We start from the raw sequence: 27,514 nt of genomic DNA on the forward strand, positions 1-27,514 counted from the left end.
TCCGATCAGGTGTCTACCCCTCTGCGTGGAAACAAGAGGAGGTTGTGGCCATTCGAAATCCGGTAAGGACCCAAGCCAGGCATCCAGCTACCGACCCATCAGCCTGCTTCCGTCCCTCTCGAAGGTGTTCGAGAGGCTGTACACGAGAAGACTGATGCAGCACGGCACCCAGGAGGGCATCATCCCGGAAGAGCAGTTCGGTTTTCGAGAGGAACATCCCACTTTCCACCAGCGGGTGGTAGAACCGGCGATGAGGGCACTGGAAACAAGGGAATACCTTGGGGCACTGTTGCTCGACGTTTCCCGCGCGTTTGACGCGGTGTGACACGACGGTCTCAAGATCATACGTTTTGAACAAGGGATACTGACGTCCCACATGATGCTACTGCGGCCGTACCTGACTGAACGAACCTTTAACGTGACGGCCGACGACGGTACGTCCACAGACCGGCACATACGTGCAGGAGTGGTCGGTACTCTGCCCCTCGCTGTACTCACTGCACACTACCGACGCCCCGAAAGTGGCAGGAGTTGAACTGGCGCTGTACGCGGATGATTCGGCCCTAGTCACTCGCAGCATGAACGCCCAAGTGCTGAGAAACCGCCTCCAACGCGGGTGCGACGCCTTAGGCTCATGGACAACAAAATGGCGGCTGAAATTCAACGCCACGAAGAGCTAGCCAGTTGGCTTCACCCGAAGACATCTGCCGCCAGGGCTTACACCAGTCGAAATTCTGGGAGAACCTATCCCATGGAGTGGAACGGCGAAATATCTAGAAGTCGCTCTAGACAGTAGGCTCACCTGGAAGCATCACATCCGTGATGTGAAAGGGAGAGCAATAGGACGCCTTCGCACCCTGTATCCGCTGCTAAACCCGCAGGTCATTGCCACCGCAACACGGCATCACGCTATACTTAACAACGATCCGTCCACTGTCAGAGTATGCGGCCGTGGTCTGGAGGAAAGCCACAGATGCTCACATTGTGACTCTGCAGCGGATACAGAAGCCCGCTCTGAAGACTGCCATGCATCTTCCGAGGCGCTTCTCGATGCGCCAACTCCACGAGGATACCGGGATCCTGCCTCTCCGAGACAGGTTTCGCGCCATCGCCAAGAAGTTCTACGGGAAAGCGGGACACTCCGGCAACCGGCTCATCCGAGGACTGGGCCAACAACCTCATCACAGGCCAACCATGCGTTTACTGATCCCCACCAGAGTATGTCTTTCTCTTTTTCAGGTTCCACCAGCAAGGACAAATTAACAAAAATGGTAAGATCTATTCTCTCCCCCCTAGGAACCGCAGGAATGACGAATTTTGTCCTAACTGCACCATCTCGAGCCAAGGATTGGCTCGTTTTTTCAGCGTCAGCCTCAGCCTCAGCGACCGACAAGATATAACGTCTAGCTGGGAAGCTCATGTTATTCGTTCAGCCGACCAATTCCATACTAGAGACTGCATTTCTCTACCTAACGTCTACGTGGGGGACTAAGTCCTGGAATGAGTCGCAGTCGAGAGTAACGAACGGTTCTCAACATTTTCTCCTACAGAGAAAAAGGATGAACACGAAGTCATTCCCAAAACATACTGTACTCTGAGATCCAGGTACTGATGACAGCAGAGGCGCGTCCTCGCATAATCTGTATCGGCAACTGTAAGCTCTAGGGAGGCTTCCTTACCCTTGATTGCTCAACTACCGTTTACAAATAACAGGGTTTGGTCGGACTGTACTGACAAGTAACACGACTGATCAACCGAGATGACGTTCCTCCACGCACCTTGTCTGTTACGCTATAGCGTCAGTGAGGAGATTTAAGCGATTCTGACGTATAGGGAAAAGGATAATACAGCCGTACGTCGTTACACTACAAGAAACATAACGGCAGGATTTCCGTATTATAACATCGTGTTATGAATGACGCAGTGTAATATCTCCATCGAGCACATTAAAACACAATATGAATTGCAATTCATGCTGCATAATCACTGGGCACGTACGAGAGGCCTACAGTCCAAACAAACGCGCAGTGGCCTAGAGAGTCGGACATCTTTGGCAGCTGGTAGATTGCTGTGGCGAGAAAAGACGCCGCAGCAGGTTCTTTGTGCGGGCTACCGCCTTCCGCCTCAATAGCCGGCAGAGAGGAGCGCGCGCTAAGACAGAAAGTTCATTAAGGGAACAATGGCGCTCCCTGGCTCACATATACCAACCAGTGAGCCAGCAAGGAGCGCGCCATTGTCTCTTAAGGCTGTGGGTACCTCCCTGACTCTGTCGGCAATTTGAGTTATTAGGAAACACTTTCAGCAAACCCATCACCGACCGGTGATGAAGTATAGGTAGCGTAGTGTGATGTGGCACATACGAGAAGCCTACCGTCTAAACAACTCCGCAGCTGCATAGAGAATCGAACACCTTTGGCAGCTCGTAGATTGCTGCGGCGAGAGAAGACTCCACGAGTTCTTTACAACACTGATGTTCCATTACTGGTTCTGTACAGCGAAACATTTTAAAATTTCTTCTAGTGTCGATCACTGTCCGATATTAACAGTTTTCAGAGGAAATAAGGCTGTGCAGACGGTCTCCCTGGTTCCCAACGGTAAAATAACAGTACAGAACAGAAAACTGTAAGCAATTAAGTCGAATGAAATTAATTGGTCCTATATAATTCACCAATATTAAAGTAATGGGCTCGTTATGTACCAGGTTCTTTTTAGGTTTGAAGGTCGGTTTGGAGAAAAATGGGAAACAAGGAAATAAAAATTTTAAGAAAAACAAAAATAAGAGACATAACAGAATTGAAGAACATGAAAGATATGATGTGAAAAATCGTAAGTTAATAGAATACAGAGACGGGAGGGGGGGGGGGGGGGGTTGGTTGGCGCTTTAAACAGTACATTCGTTGTCGTAATACGATACGGAAACAGAGCGATTTATCTGACGTCCAAAAGAACTTGATTATTGGCTTTCGGGCCAGGAGATGAAGCATTTCCAAAACGGATAAGTTGGTAAGCTGTTAGCGTACCTGTTTGTTTACAGTTAACTGTGCGTGGCAAAATGGCGCTATCCAAACATGGCGTCGAAACAACTGTGCTGCACCACAGATGTGAGGGGTGAGGATGGCTTTTGTTGAGCAATGACCACTCAGGTTAACTAAGCGGCTACCAAGTGTCTTCTCAACGACCATTCAGCCTAACGTTCATGCGCATAGACCTCCGCAGCAGGCGCCTGGTTCGTGCACCCATGCTGACTGCTGTTCATTGGCTACGAAGGCTGGAATTTTCACGCCAGTACCTCACCTGGACGTCCACTCATTGCGACATCTGGCCTTTCCAGATGACTGATATCCGCTGGCATGTACGACGTGAAACATCTAAAAGCAAACAGCCTGCAAAATCGTGGGAAGGGTCCAGGCCAGAGAGGCAACTTCATGGTCTCGGGAATGTTTCTGTGGGATTCCCTCGCTGACACCATTATTCCGGAAGGCAAAATTGATCAACACAAGTATGTATTTATCCTAGGTGATCATGTCCATCCCAACATACAGTCTGTTTTTCCACTGCACGATGGCATCTACCAGCAGGACAATGCAACATGTCGCACAGCTCGCAGTGTACATGCGTGGTTCGAAGAGCACTAGGATGGTCTTACCGTACTCCCCTGGCCACGAAATTCCACGTGTTGAAACCCGATAGACAATCTGTGGGACCTCCTCGATCGGGCTGTTCGTGTCATGGATCCTCAGTCGAGAAACCTGGCGCAGCTGGCCACGGCACTGGAGTCGACATGGATCCACGTCCCTGTCGGCGCCTTCCAGAACATCACTGGCTCTCTTCCTGCACGGCTGCAGCGATCCTCGCCGCGAAAGGAGATCATTCAGTCTTTTGACTGATGGTCCCATTAATGTGGCTGGACGGTGTATAAGTGGGAAAAAAATCTACAGGGGGAAAGTGCTGAGAGAACCGCCTGAAACGGCAACCTAGCAATGTTCATCGCATTTCTTATGGGGCACAAAGACTGAATGCAGCAGCGCACCAATTTTTACTTGTTTTGATTACTGATCGCCTACTATACTGGACGGAGTACCATACAGTGAACGCAAATGAAACGTAATAAATATATTTTGACGTTGAATCTTATATAAAAATAGCTTCACGAAGGAGTGCCAGCATGAGAACACAAGGCAATATTTCTAGGTAATCAAAGGAATGTATCTGTTTAAAAAAAGTAAATTACCTTGTTCATATTTAGCCCGAAGTACGTGTCTGGTATAATAAAGTTAGCTAACATATATTTTTTTCGGTTATCACTTACACAATTACATCACCGATTGTCTGGTCACCACAATGTGTATGTCCGTGGAAAACTTAAAATATGGCAGTAATTTGGAGCATCTTATAGTATATAGCCAAGACTTAACATTACGTCTGTTTTGTTAGGTGTCTCCCTTTATCATTTAAGGTCAATTTCACCACGTTTCATTGAGAAAGTTCACCACTGTCTTCTTGCTTCCTTGTCCAGACTGAGATTATGTTTCATATCTAACATCAATACTGATAAGAAATTGAGAACTAATGTATCTTTCCTCTGTTGGGGATGAATTCTAGTTGTGATGTGACAGTCCTTACTACATGCTTAGCTTTATGTCTAATTAAACGTAAGGTATGGAGAGGATAGGTAAAGGAATATTACTTCACTAGATACAAGAGTTAGATTAGAAGCCATCAGTGAGTCATGAAAATACTCCTTAAGAAAGTAGAAGTGCTCGAAGAGACTGGAGATGAAAAAGGAAAGGACTTGCAGGAACTCTTACTACTGTTGATCAAATAATCCAACAGCTAAGAAAGAGAATAAATGTGAAGTGCATCAAGGTGAATTGCAGAAAATTTTATCTTAACCGGTTTTCACTGCAAAATGAAGAGACGAAGAAAACTTTCTAGCCCCACTTCTAGACTAAAACATCGATGAGTCATAAAGTAAAAATTTCATTCCACTCTGCGCCGTGACAAAGTAGAATGTTTCCGTAAAGCTAGCCTTAGGCACTTGACTCTTGAGCTGCAAAATAACATACCATTAAAATCTTGAAAAGTTACTACATATAAGGGAAGTCAAATGAAAAAGAGACAGGTGGAAAAAAGTAAGTAAACTGTTTATTATTTGAAAAGTAATCGCGGTGCTTCTCAATACATTTGTCCCAGTGTGAGACAAACGACCAATGGCTTCATGGAAAAATATCTGCGGTTGGCTATTAAACCATTATTGTATTCAGACGTTCTAGTGAGTCGACGGCCACAAATATATTTTACAGGACTCCAAAATTATGGAAATCACATGCGGATACATGGGGACTGTATGGAACATGTTTAAGGGCTTTCCAGCGACACTTATGCAACGTACTCGAAACAACCTTGGCAACATGTAGAAGTCATATTAAAGAAAATGGATGATTAACAACTAATCAAATCTCATTAAAATTGTTTGATCTTATTTATTGCCTTTACTGACTTGTGGAGCAACGTGTGATATATATCATAAAAGCGGAAGTTTGTGTATGTGTGTGTGTGTGTGTGTGTGTGTGTGTGTGTGTGTCCTTGTGTGTGTGTGTGTGTGTTTGACTCCTTCAGATGAAACGGCTGGATGGATTTGGATGAAATTTGGAATGGTGAACCACAATCACATTGGCTACTCTATACATACCTACCTATCAAATGCGTGGGGATGAATAAGAACTGCAGCCGACGAGACCCGAATATCCATGCTTTATTCATCCAGTATCAGAGAATGGGAGCACTTAGTGACTTGCAGCGAACTTTACACATGACATCAGACCTTTACGAAAATTTTCCTCACTGCCAATCCTCAGAAAATGACGTAACGAAAGAAGTTTGTAGCTTACGACATTTTCGCTATTGATGCAGTGAAACTGCTGCATGAAACACGACGTTTTAATTTACTACTTCTGTATTACTGACTGTATCCGCGACACCCTTTATTTCAGACAGTGTCCGCATGTACCACTGAACGTATCAACAAAGGTATATTATTGGACGGCATTTAGTTCAGGAAATATAACGTCATAAACACCGAGATGCGTGAAAAACTGCCGCATCAAGTATAACCTTTAACTATATTACTCCTTTGCTACTAACTCTTTTCGAAGACAGTATCCACATACACCGACGCAAAAAAATAAAAAATTAAAAAAAGCGGCATCAAGAAAGAGTTCTGCGAGATAAACGAAATTTATTAAGCGTGTGTCTACATGTGAAAGCTGATGTCTATCCGAATTTTGCTCATAATGCTGACGCTAGAAGCGACAGTACGAGGATGCAAATCAAGTTTGCTTTAAATAGGCGCTGTGAAGGTTTTCAGTGTTAGTTACCTTCGAGATTGAACGTTGTGAGTTGATGTCGGTCAAGAATGCCTTTAAGACGACGAAGGCACGTGTCAACGGCTCACTGACTCTGAACGGGCTCGTATAAAAATGCTACGAGAATCTGAATGTTCCTTCCGCGATATTGCACGAAGATCTTGCAGAAAGACTGCGCTCCGGATGGCCACGTGGCATACATAGAGGGAAGATCGTCGTTTTCGTCGTATGGCTGTGGCGCTCTGTGCTGTATCAGTAGCACCAATCGGCACTACCGTGACGCAACGGACTGTTACAAAACGGCTACTTCAAGGACAGCTCCAAACCCTGTAGCATACATTCTACTGACCCCAAGCCTCCACCATTACCGACTTCAGTGGTGTCAAGCGAGAGCTCATTGGAGGGCAGGGTGTAGGTCTGTTGAGTTTTCAAATGAAAGCTGCTTCTGCCTCGCCGCCAGTGATAGCCGTAGGTTGGTTAAAAGAAGGCCTGTTGAGGACGTGCAACAAACATGTTTGCGTGCTATCACACTGGACTTATGTTGTGGGATGAGCTTTCGTATGGCAGTAAGAGCACTGTGGTTGTTATCGCACATTCCCTGGCTGCGAAAGCGTACGTCACTCTGGTGATTCTACCCATTGTGTTGCTATTCCTGAACAGCATTCCAGGGATGTTTTCCAACATAATAAAACTCGCCTTTATACCACTATTGTAACCAACATGCAACATGCTCCACAGAGTGGCGACATGTTGCCATGACCTGCTTCATCACCAGATCTGTCCCCAAACGAGCATCGTCGGCGTTATCTACAACCAGCATTATCCATTCCTGTTTTGACTGGCCAAGTGCGACAGGAATGGAACTCTATCTCACAAACTGACACAATGCATGCACATTTGCAAACTTGCATTCAACATTTTCGGTTACATAGGTTATTAATGTACCAGAATTTTACACTTCCAGTGATTTTTCTCGCACCTACATTAGACTGTGATCCTGCAACGTTAATCACTGAAGTATGTTACACAGACAAATGTGTTACCGAAATTTCAGTACTATACATTATTTATTTCTTGACGTTGGGATGTTCTTCCGTTAGTGAATGTCGCTGAATGTACCCACACATATATATAATTGTGCGACACATATTTCAGGACATATGACGTAAATACTGATATGTGTGAAAAAGTGCTACATCACGCATGACGTTTTAATTTATTACTTCTTTACTACTATCTATATACAACAAATTTTGCAAACGAAGCCACATATGCCAATGGATGTACCTGCTAAATTATATCATTGTACGACACATAGTTAAGAGGATAGAAGATCATCAACATCGAACTACGTGAAAGTACACTGAAGAGCCAAAGAAACTGGTATCGGTACACCTGCCTAATATCTTAAAGAGCCCCTGCGAGCACGCAGAAGTGCCGCAACACGACGTAGCATGGACACCTCTAATATCTGGAGTAGTACTGGAGGAAACTGAAATCATGAATTCTGCAGGGCTGTCCATAAATCAGTAAGAGTACTGGGGCGTGGGGATCTCTTCTCAACAGCACGTTGCAAGGCACCCCAGATGCGCTCAGTAATATTTATGTCTGGGGAGTTTGGTGACCATCGGAAATGTTTAAGTTCACAAGAGTGTTTCTCGAGCCACACTGTAGCAATTCTGGCTAAATGGTTCAAATGGCTCTGAGCACTATGGGACTTAACATCTGAGGTCATCAGTCCCCTAGAACTTAGAACTACTTAAACCTAACTAACCTAAGGACATCACACATACATGCCCGAGGCAGGATTCGAACCTGCGACCATAGCGGTCGCGCGGTTCCAGACTGAAGCGCCTAGAAACGCTCGGCCACACCCGCCGGCTTAGCAATTCTGAACGTGTGGAGTGTTGCATTATCCTGCTGGAATTGTCCAAGTCCGTTGGAATGCACAGTGGACATGAATGAATGCAGGCGATCAGACAGGATGTTTACGTACGTGTGACCTGTCACAGAGTCGTATCTAGACGCATCAGGGGTCCCGTATCACTCCAACTGCACACGCCACGCACCACTGCAGAGCCTCCACCAGACTGAAGAGCTCCCGGCTGACATGCAGGGTCCATGGACTCATGAGGTTGTCTCCAAACCCGTACGCGTCCATTCGCTCGATGCAATTTAAACGAGACTCGTGCCACCAGGCAACATGTTTCCAGTCATTAACAATGCAGTGTCCGTGTCGACGGACCCAGGTGGGGCTTAAAGCTTTGTGTCGTGCAGGTTATCAAGGGTACACGTGTGGGCCTTCGCCTCCGAAAGCCCATATCGATAATGTTTCGTTGACGCACGCTGACACTTGTCGATGGCCCTGCACTGAAATCTGCAGCAATTTGCGGAAGTGTTGCACTTCTGTCGCGTTAATCGATTCTTTGCGGTCGTCGTTGGTTCCGTTCTTGGAGGATGCTTTTCTACCAGTAGGCTTGTCGGAGATTTGATATTGTACCTGATTCCTGATATTCACCACACACTTGTGAAATATTCATACGGGAAAATCCCTACTTAATCGCTGCCTCGGAAATACTGTGGCCCAGCATTGAAATCTGCAGCAATTTGCGGAAGGGTTGGACTACCGACACGTTGCACGATTCTTTACGATCGTCTTTGGTCCTGTTCTTGGAGGATTCTTTTCCAGCCCCAGCGACGTCGGAGATTTGATGTTTTACCGGATCCTGGCATTCACCGCACACTTGTGAAATGGTCATACGGGAAAATCGCCAATACATCGCTGCCTCGAAGATACTGAGTCTCACTTAAATCTTGATAGCCGGCTGCTGTGGTCGAGCGGTTCTAGGCTCTTCAGTCCTGAACCATGCGGCTGCTACGCTTGCAGGTTCGAATCCTGCCTCGGGTATGGATGTGTGTGATGTCCTTACGTTAGTTAGGTTTACGTAGTTCTAAATCTAGGGGATTGCTGACCAGAGATGTTGAGTCCCATTGTGCTTAGAGCCATTTGATTTGAAATGTTGATAACCTGCCATTGCAGCAGCAGTAACCGATCTAACAAATGCGCCAGACACTTGTTGTCTTATATGGACGTTGCCGATCGTAGCGCCTTATTCTGCCTATGTACATATCTCTGTATTTAAACACTCATGCCTGTACAAGTTTCTTTGGAGACTTCATTGTAAAACAGCACTTCGAAATTCATTATAAATGCAGATGAAATACGCGTACAAATAAGGGTAAAACATGTTAAACACATGTGACACATATTTCGCTTTGTATATGGGCAAAGTCATGAGTAGGAAACTCATCGTAAACCCCTGGAACGATTTCAACCAAATTTGGTACACATATTAGTTACGATGTGAAAATAAATTTCGATGGAGTAAAAACCACCAGCTTCCTATTGGGGTAGTGTAGATAACTTGAAGAGAGAAGGAGGTGAACAGACAGAAAGGGTGAAGGAGGAGCTGTTCACAAGTAGGAGAGAGGTGGAGGTGGAGAGAGAGGAGGGAATACGAATTGGACAAAGTGAGGGTGGGGGAGGAGGAGAGGGACAGAGAAGGGGGAGAAAGAGTTAGACAGAAGGGGAATGAGGAGACAGAGCAATAGAAGATTGGAATAAATTCATACCGTGGTTTCTTTTTCTTTTTCTTTTTTTTTTAAATATCTGTTAAACCGGAGGCAATATCAAGGGTTGCGGCTCGTGTGTAACAAATGGTTGATATAGCTGCTATACGAATTCATGATGCGTGGTGGAGTAGTGTGTAAGGGCCCACTGACCGGTGCAGGCGCCATCGGAGAGCAGGAAGCCGCGGTAGCAGGAGCAGACGGCGCGTCCCTCCACGTCGGTACACACGTGCTCGCAGCCGCCGCGGTCCGGGCCGCAGGCGTCCTCTGGTGGCGCTGAGGAAGGCTCGCCGCCCGCAGGAAGACCTGCACGTACGAGCACTGACTCACATCAAAGGTTACAGGCAATCAACTTCTTTCTTTACAAAAGGTTGTTTCTCTGCATTAACTGATCTTTGCACAATATCTTTTCCGTTAAAATCATTTTTTTTTTTTTTGTCGCCTTCGAAAATAAATTTCGACGAATAACACACGCATACGGAATGAAACATGTTGCACAGAATGTCTCGAAAAGATTAAATTAATTTCAAAAGACTGTTTAGGGTCGTTTTATGCAGCCCCCAGTGCAATATCTTGTCTTCAAAAACCACACGCGAGATTTTCATATTCTCTCGCTCGATACGCGCATACTATTACCCCTACAGAAAAAATGAACAGAACCTTTCCGAAGGAAATTTAGGTTAGTTAAATTTTGTACTGTGATACGTTTTCGCTAGGCTGCGTAGATTTGGAGTTATTCAAGAAAAATATACAAAAGTGACCTTCAAACGCACCCTCACTCCCACACTCAGCCCCACAGTCAGGATTTCTAGTATGTTGTTCATGGCACCCCCTCCTATCAATGTACAAAAATTTGTGAGTGCACGAACTATTTCTCACATTTCACTTTCTTGGACTCCGACTGAGATACCCAAGCACGACTCATGACCCTTCCTCACAGCTTCAGTTCTTCCAGTACCTCGTATCCTACCTTCCAAACCCCACAGAAGCTCTCCTGCGAACCTAGAGAGAACTTGCCTGTGAACGGCAAAGGTCCCGAGTTCGAATCTCGGTCCGGCGCACAGTTTTTGGTGTGCCAGGAAGTTTAATATCAAAGCACATTCCGCTGCAGAGTGAAAAATTCATTATTGCATTAATGTGGTATTTACAGGTAATCACGCTGTAACAGCACGCGTTCTCAGATATGATAAGTTCACAAAGGTACATGTATCACATTGTAACAACCGAAATAAAATGTTCAAACGTATCTACGTTCTGTATCTTAATTTAAAAAACCTATCTGTTACCAACTGTTCGTCTAAAGTTGTGAGGCATATGTTTGTGACTATTACAGCGCCATCTATCACAAAGCGAAAAAAGTGGTCCAACTAAAACATTCATATTTCTTTACGTACTACACGAATATGTAATTAAAAATGGGGGTTCCTATTTAGAAAAACGCAGTTGATATCCGTTTGACCTATGGCAGCGCCATCTAGCGGGTCAACCATAGCGCCATCTGGTTTCCCCCTTCAAGCTAGACAAGTTTCGTTCTTTGTAGTTTTTTCGTTTGTCACTTATTTCGTGAGATATTTGGCCCGGTCACGATCAATGGACCACCCTGTATAATGGAAAGACGACAATGAACGAGCACGCTGACGGCCCGACCCAAATGTCATCAAGCATGCATCTACAACCTGCACTCGTACTTTCATTATGTATACTAACTTACAGCGGATGCATTTTAATCGAAAGTCGCTTGTCCGGTGTCACTGAATAAACACGATATTGCATTTCCTGTGTTGTTCAAAATTACGATCCATCGTAATTCTGAATAACGCAGGAACTGCAGTATCTCAATGATTTTCAGTTTAAAATTAACATATCTCTGGGTGTGTTTTACAAGACAGATAACCCAATATTTTGTCCATTATTTGTCAGGGACCTCAGTGTATGCTTTTATCGATCTGGCGACATTCACCGAACGATTCTGTAATACGCCTGTAGGAAATGTACACTGATCAGCCAGAACATTATGACCACCCACATAACAGTCGGTATGTCCACGGACAACAGCGGCGGCATGTCGTGGCGTGTAAGTAATGAGGCGTTTGTAGGTGGCTGTAGGTAGATGGCAGCACATCTACACACACAAGTTCCATAATTCTCTTAAATGGGATGGATGCCCATGTGAATATTCACCAGAGCATAATGGAGCCGCCGCCAACTTGTCTCCGTCCTGCAGTACAGGTGTTAAGGAAGACGTCGGATTCACCCCCCTCCCCCCCAAACCCACCCATCGGCATTGTGAAGATGGTATCGGGATTCAACGGACCATGCAACGCACTACCATTGCGTCAACGTCCAGTGCCGATGGCCAAGTGCTGATTTCAGTCGTAGTTGCCGATGTCTTAAGGTTAGCATTGGCGCATCCGTGGGCCGTCGGCTGCGGAGGCCCATCGTTAGGAGTGTTCGTTGCAATGAACATTTGTACTTTGCCAGCATTAACACCTGATGTTAGATCCGCCACAGCACGCCGCTTGTCCTGCTTTACCAGTGGGACGTCGGACATCTGTAATGAGGGATGGCTCCCTAACATCACGATGTCTGGACGTGGTTTCACCCTGTTTCGCCACGTGTCAAAGATACTTACCACAGCACTCCTCGCACACCCGACGACTTGTGCAGTTTCTGAAATGCTCGTGCCGAGCCTCCAGGCCATCACAGTCTATCCTCCGTCAAACTCAGATAGGTCACGCGCCTTCCCCATTATATACACGGACAGCACGCTCACTGATACAATATGCACCATGCGTGTGTCAGACTAGCTGTCATTACTCACCAGGTGACACTGCTGACCGGCGGGAGTGGCCGAGCGGTTCTAGGCGCTACAGTCTGGAACCGAGCGACCGCTACGGTCGCAGGTTCGAATCCTGCCCCGGGCATGGATGTGTGTGATGTCTTTAGGTTAGTTAGGTTTAATTAGTTCTAAGTTGTAGGCATAATGAAACGTAAAAGCACTTTGATTCAAAGCTTAAAAAGGAGAAACTCAATAGGATGAGCGAGGGAAAATGTTGAAGAGCTGCTGAGGTCAAAACTTTGAATACGCGTACTAACAGGTGCCTTAGCACACTCTTTGCGCAAGACTTCGGGTCACTTTTGCTTCAATGTACTATGTAGATGGTCCAATAATTTTGGGTGTTAAGCGATGTTACCTGATTTCCCAAACAGCGAATCAAAATGATATTTTCTGTCGCAGAAAATAATTTACAATCTCTTTTCCAGCAGAAAAGACGTATTTTCCCATTTTTGTCATTTTCACTTCCGCCATCTACTACACTTTTGTCTCAAAGAGTATTTTTCTTACAGTTACGTAAAGACACTCGTTGCAACCATTCCAAGGCGATTTTGAAATATCCTTCTTAAAAAAATGATTTCGCCACCAAATTCATGATCACCTTTCTCATACGAATAACGTTAAAGATGGTATTAGTATCCCTTAATACACATCACCCGTTTAACAATCTTACGATTCTTCCATTACGATTTCATGCAGTTCACAGACAGTTCCTCCAGAGAAAGAAAATTTACGAGTGTTTCTCAGTCGGACTCCCACAACATGTTAGATCGCATATGCTTCTACTACTACTGTACATTCTTTTATGCAACAACGAAATGTCTTGACTACAGCTTCTGGGTCCCTAAAAACAATTCTCATCTCAGAGTTTATTTGGAATGAAACCTACTTATTTAAACGAAAATGTTTTATTACGGCATGATAGAAGACTGAACGGTTTCCGTTTACTCAAATATTATCCTATCATTAATCATCTCAAAGTAATCGGCTGTACTTGGAGCATGACTCTGCTTGACCATTACTGAAACGTTCGTTTTACAAATAACAGGTGCATTTGTAATACAAAACAAAGACTGCTGAAAGTCAATGCGAAACGTACGACATTTTTCAGATAAGTTTGCACGTAACATACTACCGATATTAAGGCTGATTAACAAATTATGTGAAAAGTAAGTGATTTATCAATTCTCTCTCATACTGAGCGGTAATAATACCTTTATATTGGCACTAACACACAACCGTCGGCTCATGGAAAGACCAACGGAATTTTTTTTAAATGTGACCGGAACGTGGTAGACGATACACGATACTCCGAATTTGTGGTGTCCCGATTAACACCCTAATTCAAATTTAGGAGCCGTGTCAAGCCACTCTTTGCTCACACTTTGCCCTGTGGAATCAAATTACTTCATTCTACCTTGTCCCGTCGCTTTTTCTCTTATACATGTCCCAGTAATGTTTCTTAGTTGATGATTGTGTGCACAGGCCTGTTCGTCTCTCTTTCCTTGTACGCAGACTCAGCTCTGCTCAGTCAATGTAGTCACATGTTTAGCTTGAACAGCACAACTCCGTCGTTACTATCCACCATTATCGATGTGCAACAACTAACAGTTACTAACAGGACAAAGTATATTGCAAAAATTGCCAACAGTAAACTCTCATTTTCAGAATGGTAACGATATGAAATTCAGTAGAAATACGTTTTCGTAACTAGTGCCCTTCATTGCATCACGTAAGAACACACGACAGTTCACGACGGGGCACATTGTGAACCAAAAGTTCCTGTCCAATGTGCAAGAAACGATACACACTGATCAACACACTTAAAGGGCCTCTTTTTCGGAACTCCATAATTGTCTCCCATTACGACGCACATATTTTAAATTGGGTTCAAAGGTGCCTACAACCTCCCTCTGTAATTGTGCAAAAATATGGCGCCCTGCGACGTTTGCATCTGGTTCGACAACGCTTCAAACGGCATGTTGTCAACACATGCGAAGAAAGGCCAGAGCTCAGAAGTTCGTGAGAAGTGTAAGTTTGGTCAGTGATGTCACATTGGCACCAAATTACACCACAATTCTGCCCAATGTCACCGCGGACGTGTCACACGAGGGAAAGATCATCACATACCCTCCGACCCACGTTTCAGTCCTTCTCTTCAAGTCTCTGTGATGGAGATCAAATCGCGACACGCAGGATTGAAATCACGCGGATTTCTTATGTGTGGGCGAGAAAAACACTTCACACACACACACACACACCAATGCGTAAAATCAATACGAAATGGCTTCAGGGGTGTCATAAAGAGCGCCGATGAAACAACGCCTTCCTTTGGGGCGTTGATTCTCACATGCATTTCGCGATCGTAAACGACAATTTGCAACGAGATGAACAACAGTACGACGTTCTTGACATCCTTTGACACTACTGACACCCCTGGACGATTAAACCCTTGTCTAAGGACAATGTGTGCCTGCAACCACATTGAACATGATCCCATCCGTTCGGATTGCCCTGGTGTGCTGCCTGAAACCACTACGGACCGTTCAAAACGACTCTACGAAATCTGAATGAGATGTTAAACAGTGAGAGGCGTTTATGCTTCGCCTGCCCTCCTGCTTGGCATCGCCATGTGGCTTGATCATGTGGAGTGGGGGGTGGGGAAGGGGGGGGGGGGGACGGACAGGGGTAACTGCGATATTGATAAAACGGCAAAAGGTCCCTTCAAGTCTCCCCTGTTCGGCAGTAGTCTAAGTGCCACCCACACACCTTTAATGAGCACTTTAAAAATGTACCTGTGCAGAGACAACTAGCGATGGACTCCTTCGCGTCTGCAGGCAGGCTACCCATGACCCCCTTCTCCTGAATGGTGCTACACTTCTCCTCCAGCACCTGCTTGTGGACTTGCAGAATCACAGATGTGTCGAACGCACTGCTGATTGCAGGTGCCTATGAACCTGTCAAGTGCTGTATCTGCACAGGTTCATTTTAGAAGTGCTCAGCGCAATGCCCGGGTGGCGCTAGGGGCGTTGCCGAACTGAGCGCCTTAGAGGGAACCTTTGAGATTTTATTTATGGATGTGTCAGTGTCTCGAACTCAGTGGTTACGCCACAGGAGGGCATGAGACAGGAGCGCTCGAATTTTTTTTTTCTATTCTCGAATCAGAAACATACAAATTTGCAGTGGCCATCAATAAATATGTACATATATATACACAAATTGTATTTATATTACATGTGCCCAGTACTTTGCAACCTCCAAGGCGGTTGGAGTGGCTTGCAGGAGATCAATCTTCGTGCAGGATGTAGGGCACAAAAGGCAGTGGAGCATGTGGCTTGTGGTTTGTTCTTGTCCACAATCACAGGACGTATCTTCTGTTATGAAGCCCCATCTCTTCAGGTTGTCTCTGGATTGTCCAACTCCTGATCGTAATCTGTTTAAAGATTTCCACACCAGCCAGCTCTCGTTGTGTTCAGGTGGCAGTTCTTCAGCTTCTGCCGTCTGCAAGTGAGGCGTCGACTTCTTCCATAACTCCAGCCTTGACTTCTCTGGTGAAATGGTGAGTTTCTCGGATGTTCTCAGGAAGCTCTTTCGCGATCTCAGCCGTTGCTGTGGTGGATTATGTCCGTGCAGTGGATGGGCACTGTCCTGTTCCACTTTCAGTCTCTCCTTGTTGGCAGCCACTGTTCTGCGTATCCATGGTGGCGCTATTGCAGCCAGGCAGTAGAGCTTATCAGTTGGGGTAGGTCTTAAACAACCTTTGATCAACCTGCAGGTTTCGTTGAGAACAATGTCTACTTGTCTGGCATGAGATGACCTGTACCAGACTGGATAAGCATATTCAGCAGTAGAAAAGCACAGTGCCATTGCAGAGCAGCGAATAGTTTCTGGATGTGATCACCGCTGTGTCCCGGGTAGTTTGCGAATTACGTTGTTTCGAGCGGAGATTTTCATTTTGGTGTTCTTGCAGTGAGTTTTTAATGTCAGAGTTATATCGAGAGTGACTCCCAAGTATCTAGGTGTGTGATGATGCTGGAGTTGGATGCCTGAACATGCAATATGTAGCTCACGATTAGCTTCCCACTTCCTTAAATGAAAGGCGCACACTTGTGTCTTCGAAGGGTTTGGTCTGAGTTGGTTCCGATTGTAGTAGCTTGACAGTGTTCTAAGTGCTGTTATCAAGTTTCTTTCCACTCTTTCAAAGCATGAGCTCTGCTTAGCAAAGGCTAGGTCATCTGCATATAAGAATCTCCTTGTGCCTGGGGTCAATGACTGGTCGTTGGCATAGATGTTGAAGAGAAGTGGAGCCAAGACGCTTCCCTGAGGTAGACCATTTTTCTGCGCTCTCCAGCGACTGCGTTGTCCTTGAAATTCAACAAAAAACCTGCGGTTTTGGAGGAGGGTGCTGAGTAGTCTAACGAGGTGGGCGTTGTTGATCATATTGTATAGTTTTGCATGGAGTAACCGATGATGGAGCGCTGAAAAATCATAAACACCCTTTGCTGCTTTGGATAAAACTTTCACATTTTGTTGAATGGTTTTGATCCGTCCCTACTGGTTCTAACCCTTACACAAGAGCAAAAATTACGATCGCGCTACACTGCGGATGGGTGAGATCAGGTACAATGACGTTGCAGGACCTAATGTCCCTAGATAAAAGTCAAATCATCCCCTGCACTGTCATAGGTTGTCAAGAACGTCTTCGTGTTGCTCACAGCTCGGTAAACAGTTTCCGAGAACTGAATGAATGTTGATTAACGCCCCACAGGATGGAGTGGTTTCACTGACGCCATTTACGACCCCCGATGTTACATGTCGATTCTGAGCAGCGATGTGCCTGAAATGTTTTCCCCGGCCACCCAGGAGAAAATTGCGTGATTTCAAGCGTGCACGTCATGGTTCTGACCAGTATTGCAGAAGCGTAAAGAGAAAGGGGTAAAATGTGGGTAAGAAGGAGTGTGACGAGCCTACCTCCTAAGCTCAGACCTTCCTTCCGCATGGGGAGACACCTTGCTGTTCGAAGCGTCGCTGAGCCCGAGCCTACAATCGCAGAGGCAGCCAGTGTAGGACTATTTCGCACCATTACAGAGTATGGTTGTAGGCACTTTTGAACCAAAATTCAAACTTCTACACCGTATTGGGAGACAGTTATGGGGTTTATAAAATGTAACCCTCAAATTATCGGGTGATTGAAAAGTCGGTATAAATTTGGAAACTTAATAAACCACAGAATAATGTAGATAGAGAGGTAAAAATTGACACACATGCTTGGAGTGATATGTGGTTTTATTAGAACTGAAAGAAAAACAAAGTTCACAAAATGTCCGACAGATGGCGCTGGACGGCAAAACTGCTACCGTGGCGGGTGAGAGGTACGCCGATATGTTACAGAATCGCATCATCCCCAGCCTAGCTGATAAACACCTGCTGGAACGTACGATGTTTATGCAGGATGGCGCTCCACCCCATATTGCTAGACGCGTGAAAGATCTCTTGCGCGCGTCGTTTGGTGATGATCGTGTGCTCAGCCGCCACTTTCGTCATGCTCGGCCTCCCAGGTCCCCACACCTCAGTCCGTGCGATTATTGGTTTTGGGGTTACCTGAAGTCGCTAGTGTATCGTGATCGACCGACATCTCTAGGGACGCTGAAAGACAACATCCGACGCCAATGCCTCACCATAACTCCGGACATGTTTTACAGTGCTGTTCACAACATTATTCCTCGACTACAGCTATTGTTGAGGAATGATGGTGGACATATTGAACATTTCCTGTAAAGAACATCATCTTTGCTTTGTCTTACTTTGTTATGCTAATTATTGCTATTCTGATCAGATGAAGCGCCATCTGTCGGACATTTTTTGAACTTTTGTATTTTTTTGGTTCTAATAAAACCCCATATTCCAAGCATGTGTGTCAATTTGTACCTCTCTATCTACATTATTCCGTGATTTATTCAGTTTTCAAATTTATACTGACTTTTTGATCACCCGGAATGTTGGACAGTGTAGTTACTAGGAAAAATCTTGGTTAGTTGTCGGGATCGATAATATAGAGATACATATTCCAGTAAAATTAAGTTTGACGGAAGTTAATACGTTGTTTCGGTATGAGGAACTGTATGGTGAGGAAACAAGTCCACCGGTGCGATGTGCTAATTTTGCCATATTGCTGTGTGCCGTTTGCCATGAAACAATTTCAGCTTTATTACTACATCTGTTACTTCACTCATGCTTAAGCACCAATTTCGACGTTCAATTAAATTTAGGACGTATTCGCTGCAAGGCACTGAAATAGTTATCACTAAGTTCGAAAATATTAGGCACAGAATGTTATGGAACTGTGCGTAATTTGGACGTGACATTGTTGTGAACAACTACAAGTTCCCTGAAAAACTTGCTAGAATCCTACCCTCAGATATTTCAGGCCACTGGATATTTTCGTATTTAGTAGATTGACCAGCTGCTCTTCATTCCGAATAATAACAGGGAAAAATTTGTTTGTCCCTCCATCTGTTTCGACACCTCTAGTCCAGAATTCCCAGGCCACAACTTACAGGAAAACATATCGCAAACTTTCTTATACACTTCTGATTACGCGAATTTAACTAGTTGTTTATAAGCGGCGTAATATTTTCGTAGAAAGACGAGCAGAAGCTAATGTAAAGATGTCCTCAAAGAGACTGCTGATATTGACAAATAACTCTCTCAAAAAGGAAAAAAGAAAGAACCGGCTCCTTGATAGTTTTAGAAAACAGCCGGTTTCTCTGCAGATTGGTTACTTCAGGACACCTGCTGTTTGTAATATTGAACTCAAACTTGGAATGTGAAGTCTGCAGTTGTAGTAACACCTGCTACTTCCATCATCTCGCAACCGGTCGCGGAGGAATGTGGAGGAGACGGGCTAGTTGTTAGCCAGCGGCTGATCGCTTGATGGAGCTACAACACGTCAAGAGTGTGAGGTTCCATTGATATCCATATAAAATCGGTTTGGTTGTACTGTCTCTTGCAACCCCTGAGTAGTCTTAACGGACAAGTCGTGATGTCTTGCTATTAACCACACTCTATTTGAAAAGGTGTATTTTGAATTATGAAAGAAAATAACATACCATACGTCATGATATAGGAACCGTACACACATATGTTGATGTGTTTTAGCATAACAATTTTGATATTTTCGTAAATTTACCACGATCAGTATTTTTTCAGTTTTAGGCTAATATCGTATTACGAATTTCTAACATTCTTTCATTGCTGTTTATCAATTATCTTACTGTTAGAGATCGATAACAGCAACACTGTTGGTGCAGAGTTTGTTTCTCAAAATACGCGCAAAGTTGCCAATATACTGTGTATATCACAAAAAGCTGAATCTGGTCCTACGACATATCTATTGTATGCTTTGACATTAATCTCTTAATTCTGTTACTTTGTGCGTGCGTTCCATACATGATGTTTTGTCAAAGCTACACTATATACTTCATTTTTTAGCGTTTACTATTACTATCTCCTCTGCTTACTCAACACATTATAACACTGATCCTACAGACTTGTTCCTTCCTCTGATAACTCTTTCCCGCAAACTACTTTCGCCGCCCATATCCTGTCGTACATCTCTTAACACACAAATGATGCTCAAAAGGCCAGTGAAACAAACATTACTTTTCATGGATTTCGTGAATAATTTCGGATGCGTAACCGGATGTTACCATCCACAACACAACTGACGACCTTTTGCCGCACCCAAGGTCAGTTGATGTATAGTTCCTTCTAGGATGACTGGAATCAATTTCTTTGCTTTCTTTGCTTAATTTTAGAATTTTAAAGAGGGAATAGGCTACATAGCCTCTGATTCTTTGCAGACTGGCAATGTGGTGAAGTCTTGCACACCAAGTGTCATATTGCAATGAATATGTATCGGATTGAGATGACGTATGGCAGATTAGATTTATTCTCATAGAGGTGAATCAACTAAGGTTCAAATGGCTCTGAGCACTATGGGAGTTAACTTCTGAGGTCATCAGTCCCCTAGAACTTAGAACTACTTAAACCTAACTAACCTAAGGACATCACACACATCCATGCCCGAGGCAGATGTTGAGTCCCATAGTGGTCAGAGCCATTTGAACCATCAGGATTTGGTGGCGCCATGATTGACTGCGAGTTCCACGAACTGTTGATGACAGCCACCACAGTCCCGCTATTTGTTGAAGACATTACCGTCCCAGTTACAAGCCATCGTCCTGGTATACAGTTGTCCGTTACCGCTACCTAACTCTACTCATTGCCGACTAGAAGATATAAGTGCATGTTATGGCGACACGATGCCGATGGATCCTTCTGAGTATGATATCCACTGAACAAACGACGCCGGGTGGGCCATCGGTGTGCAGATGGACGCTGGTGAATGTCAAGATGTGTTTGCTCTAGCAGCTATGTGAAGTCTCTGTGCAGCATTGATGGCCGGCGACTTTGACAGCGTTTTTTATCATGTGCGGCATGATTACCTCTTTGCTGTCATGTAGCAGATGGGCTTCCCGGCACCCTTCACTGGTACCCTACGACGCCTCTACGCCAGCGCCACTCCCATGTCCAGCCTAAAGGTACTGATCCGTCGTTCTTTACGTCAGAGATGCCTGCTATCGATTCTCTTCGTGTGGTGTCACCGCCAGACACCACACTTGCTAGGTGGTAGCCTTTAAATCGGCCGCGGTCCGTTAGTATACGTCGGACCCGCGTGTCGCCACTATCAGTGATTGCAGACCGAGCGCCGCCACGTGGCAGGTCTAGAGAGACTTCCTAGCACTCGCCCCAGTTGTACAGCCGACTTTGCTAGCGATGGTTCACTGACAAAATACGCTCTCATTTGCCGAGACGATAGTTTAGCATAGCCTTCAGCTACGTCATTTGCTACGACCTGGCAAGGCGCCATATTCAGTTACCATTGATACTGTGAATCATGTACCATCAAGAGCGACGTTCATCATTAATGGATTAAAGTTAAGTATGCACCAGCTACGTCCGTTTTTCTAAATTCTAATTTTCTTGTCCTGTTCCAGACCTCACGCCAGCCTGCGTGAGCTAAAACGCGTGCATTTCGGCCTCCTCTAGTAACACGGTGTTGGCTCTCCTGCCAACCACAACACTTCGATGCTCTCGCCCTGGACCTTTGCTGTAAACACGCTGGCCTCCCACGTATGTGGCCCCACAGGTCCAAAAGATTTCTTCATTCAATTAGTGCATCATGTATCTTGCACACTGGACTTTTATTCGGGAGGACGACGGTTCAATCACGCGTCCGGCCATCCTGAATTAGGTTTTCCGTGATTTCCCTAAATCACTCCAGGCGAATGTCGGGATGGTTCCTTTGAAAGGGCACGGCCGACTTCCTTCCCCATTCTTCCCTAATCAGCTGAGACCGATGACCTCGCTGTCTGGTCTCCTCCCACAAAACAACCCCAACAACAACCATCATATATCTTGCAACAACTTTGAGATAAAGTATCCATTAACAAGGTGGATGGTGTGGCGCACCTTTGATCAGCCGTACCTCCCGACATCAGTCCGAGTGATATGACATCACGTCGCTTGTGGAAAATGCGTCACTAATCAGAGTTTGGAAAAAATTTGGAAATTTGTGGTAAGGTCTTACGGGACCAAACTACACACACACACACACACACGTCCGAGGGAGGACTCGAACCTCCAACGAGGGAAGCCGCGCGGACCGTGACAAGACACTTCAGACCGAGCCGCTACCCCGCGTGGCAACCGGAGTTTACATGCTGTTTGTTTATCGGGCACTCCTTTATGCTCCACCTGTCACTCGGTGGACGATTTTGACCATCGCCTGACCTCCGCCGGTGTTCATGAAGTCTGTACACTGGGGCGGCAACTGATCTCTCGTGTCCTCCACGTTCCTCCATCCGTGGTCGAACTGTACGCTTTCATTCGCCTGGAGAACTTATTTCCCTGCACCCAAGACTCATGCAGTACTCTGGGTAAAGGATGGACAGTCGCCTACCTTTACACACATGAGGACAAATCGCGGCTTGGTCTCTGGACCATTCTACACACTGAGCATGCGGTGTTTCAGTGACGTCCATGCCACCGCGCCTATTTCGCCAATTACCTCGGTGGGATTTTGTGCGATCCCCCGCTCATCAGGATTGTGTCTGGCGTGATTGGCTCGCCTGCTGAGGTTATTTCAAGCCCCTGGCTGTCGCAGCGCCTAATACCACATTGTCCTTGTTCCCCATTCCCGTCTCCCCCGCCTGCCACTGCTGTGTCGTACCATGAAATTTCAGGATTAAATTATCTCCTTCCTTGACTGTTCCTTCATGGCGACTTCCGGTTGGTTGGTGGCGTTGGAGGATGCCGTGGACAGGCCTCGTGTGGTCGATCACTGCCCACTCCGCCCCCAGCCCTGCCAACGAGCCAGAAGCTACCTACACGTATTCATTTTCCACCATCCCTACCATCTATCTGCTTACAGGGAACGGTCAATTTTCCACAATAGTATTTTCTAACGTTATATGCTGATTTGGTGTACTGTTTGTTTGGAAATAAAGTAAAAGAAAAGTGGTGGGGTTTAACTGATAACATCGTAAACAAATGTAGAGCGACGACCGCTCGCGACAAGTGGGAAATCCAGGTTCGATTCCCGGAGCGCCGAAAATTTTCATGAGTCATCACCAGGTAATAGCATCATACCTAATAAAGTAAATGTCAAAAAGATTTCGCATCTGCGAATAAATTTCATAAAATGCAATTATTGTTACTTACTGCCTGTGGCCAAGAGCACCTCGCGTACCGCTGATTCATTACCCTTCGAGGTCGGCTCCCGAACAATGCACGGAAAGAACTTCTACCAGAGGGTCTGGCAGAAAGCTAGAATTTCTCTGATTTTGGAATCTTGATCATCTCGGAGTTCTAACTGTAAGTAACTTTGAGATAGTTGACTTTGTTCTGGTTTTGATCATGGCATTGACTGAACATCTCTGAAATACACTCCAACGCACTAAAGCAATTGTAGTATGATGTGCAGCTTTTCTTTGAATTTTCCATATATCTTCTATTAGCCGCACTTCGTAATAGCGGAATTTGTAAGAACCGGCGTAATAGTGTTGCCTTTGTGAACGATTTACATCTCTTCAGACCTACTGCAAAAAATATAAGTTTTCAAACTGCATTTCCTTGGGCTAGTTCCATGTGGCACTCCGCTTTACTCTCGGCCATATACGTAGGGAAAAGGGGGTATTGTTGTGCGAGCTCTTGTCCACCGGTGTAACAATCAACGCTGCCGCGTACTGCGAGACACTGCAAAAATTGCGCCGTGCAATTCAAAACAAGAGGAGGTGTATGCTGCCCAAGGGGATGCGTTTGCATCAGGATAACGCTCGACTGCACTCCGCTAAAGCCACCAACGATCTCATCGCAAAATTTGGATGGGGTATTGTCAAATACCCACCCTATAGCCCGGACTTAGCCCCAAGCGACTACCCTCCCTTCCCTGACATGAAGAAACACCTGGGTGGAACGCATTTCGGCTACAGAGAAGAAGCGGTTCTCAGTTATCTGTGCGGCTTGACGGCAGATTTTTTGACTCGGGCATTCACAAGCTCGTACACAGCATGCAAAAATGTATTGACCTCAGTGACGGCTATGTAGAAAAATAGGTTAAGGTCTGAACTTTCCAAAATAGTACGCATTTATGAACCGAACATGTTTTACACCGTGAAAAAAAAAACTGGGAACTTTATTTTACGGACACCCCTCGTAGATCAAGACTTCTCTTGCAAGCTAGGGTTAATTTCAGAATTCTCACACATCTCTAACAATGATTGTGTGCCATTATTCTAAACCGCAAATTTAACACTGTCGAGCTCGACAGAAAGTACCAGTTGACGTAATTGCATAGCACAAAAATTGTTGCTCACGAACTATACTTTCTTTAAGTTTAACTAAGTCAGAAAGCGTGAAAATAGTGCAATGAATTCATTAACGTGATCAAACGTGATGTTTTGTGAGGATAGAATTATAAATGGCACTGTAGTTGCTATGACCAGTCATGGTCTCAGAGATGGTCTACCGTTTTTTATACACTACTGGAAATTGAAATAAGAACACCGTGAATTCATTGTCCCAGGAAGGGGAAACTTTATTGACACATTCCTGGGGTCAGATACATCACATGATCACACTGACAGAACCACAGGCACATAGACACAGGCAACAGAGCATGCACAATGTCTGCACTAGTACAGTGTATATCCACCTTTCGCAGCAATGCAGGCTGCTATTCTCCCATGGAGACGATCGTAGAGATGCTGGATGTAGTCCTGTGGAACGGCTTGCCATGCCATTTCCACCTGGCGCCTCAGTTGGACCAGCGTTCGTGCTGGACGTGCAGACCGCGTGAGACGACGCTTCATCCAGTCCCAAACATGCTCAATGGGGGACAGATCCGGAGATCTTGCTGGCCAAGGTAGTTGACTTACACCTTCTAGAGCACGTTGGGTGGCACGGGATACATGCGGACGTGCATTGTCCTGTTGGAACAGCAAGTTCCCTTGCCGGTCTAGGAATGGTAGAACGATGGGTTCGATGACGGTTTGGATGTACCGTGCAGTATTCAGTGTCCCCTCGACGATCACCAGTGGTGTACGGCCAGTGTAGGAGATCGCTCCCCACACCATGATGCCGGGTGTTGGCCCTGTGTGCCTCGGTCGTATGCAGTCCTGATTGTGGCGCTCACCTGCACGGCGCCAAACACGCATACGATCATCATTGGCACCAAGGCAGAAGCGACTCTCATCGCTGAAGACGACACGTCTCCATTCGTCCCTCCATTCACGCCTGTCGCGACACCACTGGAGGCGGGCTGCACGATGTTGGGGCGTGAGCGGAAGACGGCCTAACGGTGTGCAGGACCGTAGCCCAGCTTCATGGAGACGGTTGCGAATGGTCCTCGCCGATACCCCAGGAGCAACAGTGTCCTTAATTTGCTGGGAAGTGGCGGTGCGGTCCCCTACGGCACTGCGTAGGATCCAACGGTCTTGGCGTGCATCCGTGCGTCGCTGCGGTCCGGCCCCAGGTCGACGGGCACGTGCACCTTCCGCCGACCACTGGCGACAACATCGATGTACTGTGGAGACCTCACGCCCCACGTGTTGAGCAATTCGGCGGTACGTCCACCCGGCCTCCCGCATGCCCACTATACGCCCTCGCTCAAAGTCCGTCAACTGCACATACGGTTCACGTCCACGCTGTCGTGGCATGCTACCAGTGTTAAGGACTGCGATGGAGCTCCGTATGCCACGGCAAACTGGCTGACACTGACGGCGGCGGTGCACAAATGCTGCGCAGCTAGCGCCATTCGACGGCCAACACCGCGGCTCCTGGTGTGTCCGCTGTGCCGTGCGTGTGATCATTGCTTGTACAGCCCTCTCGCAGTGTCCGGAGCAAGTATGGTGGGTCTGACACACCGGTGTCAATGTGTTCTTTTTTCCATTTCCAGGAGTGTAGTTTATGAACTGTTTCTTCACCTTAAGAGATTTTAATGTAGCATTTTTTTCCTGGTTAATTTTACTGTAAATGCAACATCAGTTTAAGTTAGACTGATTTTTTCCTGTTTTCAGATTTTTAATTTTCAGTGTCAAGGTAACTTTCTTGGTACATGAATATAATATTTTTGTCAATAACTTGTTACAACGCCTGGATTTAATTGTGAGAGAAGGATGTAATTTGAAATTGAGAAATAAAAATGTGAGGATCTTTTTCTTATGAACAATATAAATTCACATTCTTGCCACCTCACAATTTATATATCAAAATAATCTACCCTTATGTCCTTATTCCTTTGGCCCAGCATTGTTTTATTCACCTGAACTGTTATGCCAAAAAAGGCAATTTTAGATTCTTGCCTCTTCGCATAAATATATATGGATGCCCATGACTAAATCCCTAGAAATATTATGGTTCATTTGGTTCCACTGACTGATAATTAATGGGGGTACTCTTTCAACAATGGGTCCTGCTCCATATTTATGAGCAACGAGTTAAGACAGGTGCACACTCGATCAACGAAGACCAATGAACGACAACCAATCGCTTTGTTGGCAGAAAATTGCGTGGTGTGCACGGGCGGCTAGTCTGAGCCAACGAAGCGGTTGGCCTTGGCTGCGGGTTGGACAGGCAGCTGTAACACCAAAGCGTTGGGGGTGGGTGGGGCTTGGGGCTCACCTCCTAGTGTGGTCGCTGAGTCGAATGTTCGTTGGTTCAGTAGCGATTTGCTGTGTCTGTTGAACGAACTTGAATTTATTGTGTCCAAAAATATTGGAGTATTGAGTGCAATAGGGAGACAGCACTAAAACGGATAGCTTCATCGTGAACAAGAATCCTAATAACTGCAAGTATAAAATCAAATTGAAAAGATTAGGTGCTTGCAGGGAAATAACGTAAACGACGTGAAAAAGTAAATCGAATCTTTATGGATATCTTTTTACTGCAGGTACAGCTCTGCTACACGCGGTGTCATAATTGGAAATTTTAGGGCCTACACAATTCAGTAACAATTCAAAACCTGTTCCTCTCATTCACAAAAATCTATGAAACCGCGCATATTAAAATTCAGCGTTCAGGTCAGAAATTAATTTTGTTCAACCACAATGCTCCCTACTTT

The 27,514-nt window shown here is 45.5% G+C and overlaps 1 protein-coding gene across 1 annotated transcript in view; it reads right to left on the bottom strand.

The window, feature by feature from the left end:
* LOC124594457 (fibrillin-1-like) overlaps nt 1-27,514 on the bottom strand; it is a 200,812-nt gene that overhangs the window by 159,629 nt on the left and 13,669 nt on the right. The window contains exon 4 of the mRNA XM_047132836.1: nt 10,149-10,301. Coding sequence (XP_046988792.1) covers nt 10,149-10,301 — 153 coding nt within the window. The remainder of the gene's footprint in view (nt 1-10,148; nt 10,302-27,514) is intronic.

Source organism: Schistocerca americana, chromosome 1 (assembly GCF_021461395.2).
Source record: "Schistocerca americana isolate TAMUIC-IGC-003095 chromosome 1, iqSchAmer2.1, whole genome shotgun sequence".
Taxonomy (NCBI): Eukaryota; Metazoa; Arthropoda; class Insecta; order Orthoptera; family Acrididae; genus Schistocerca; species Schistocerca americana.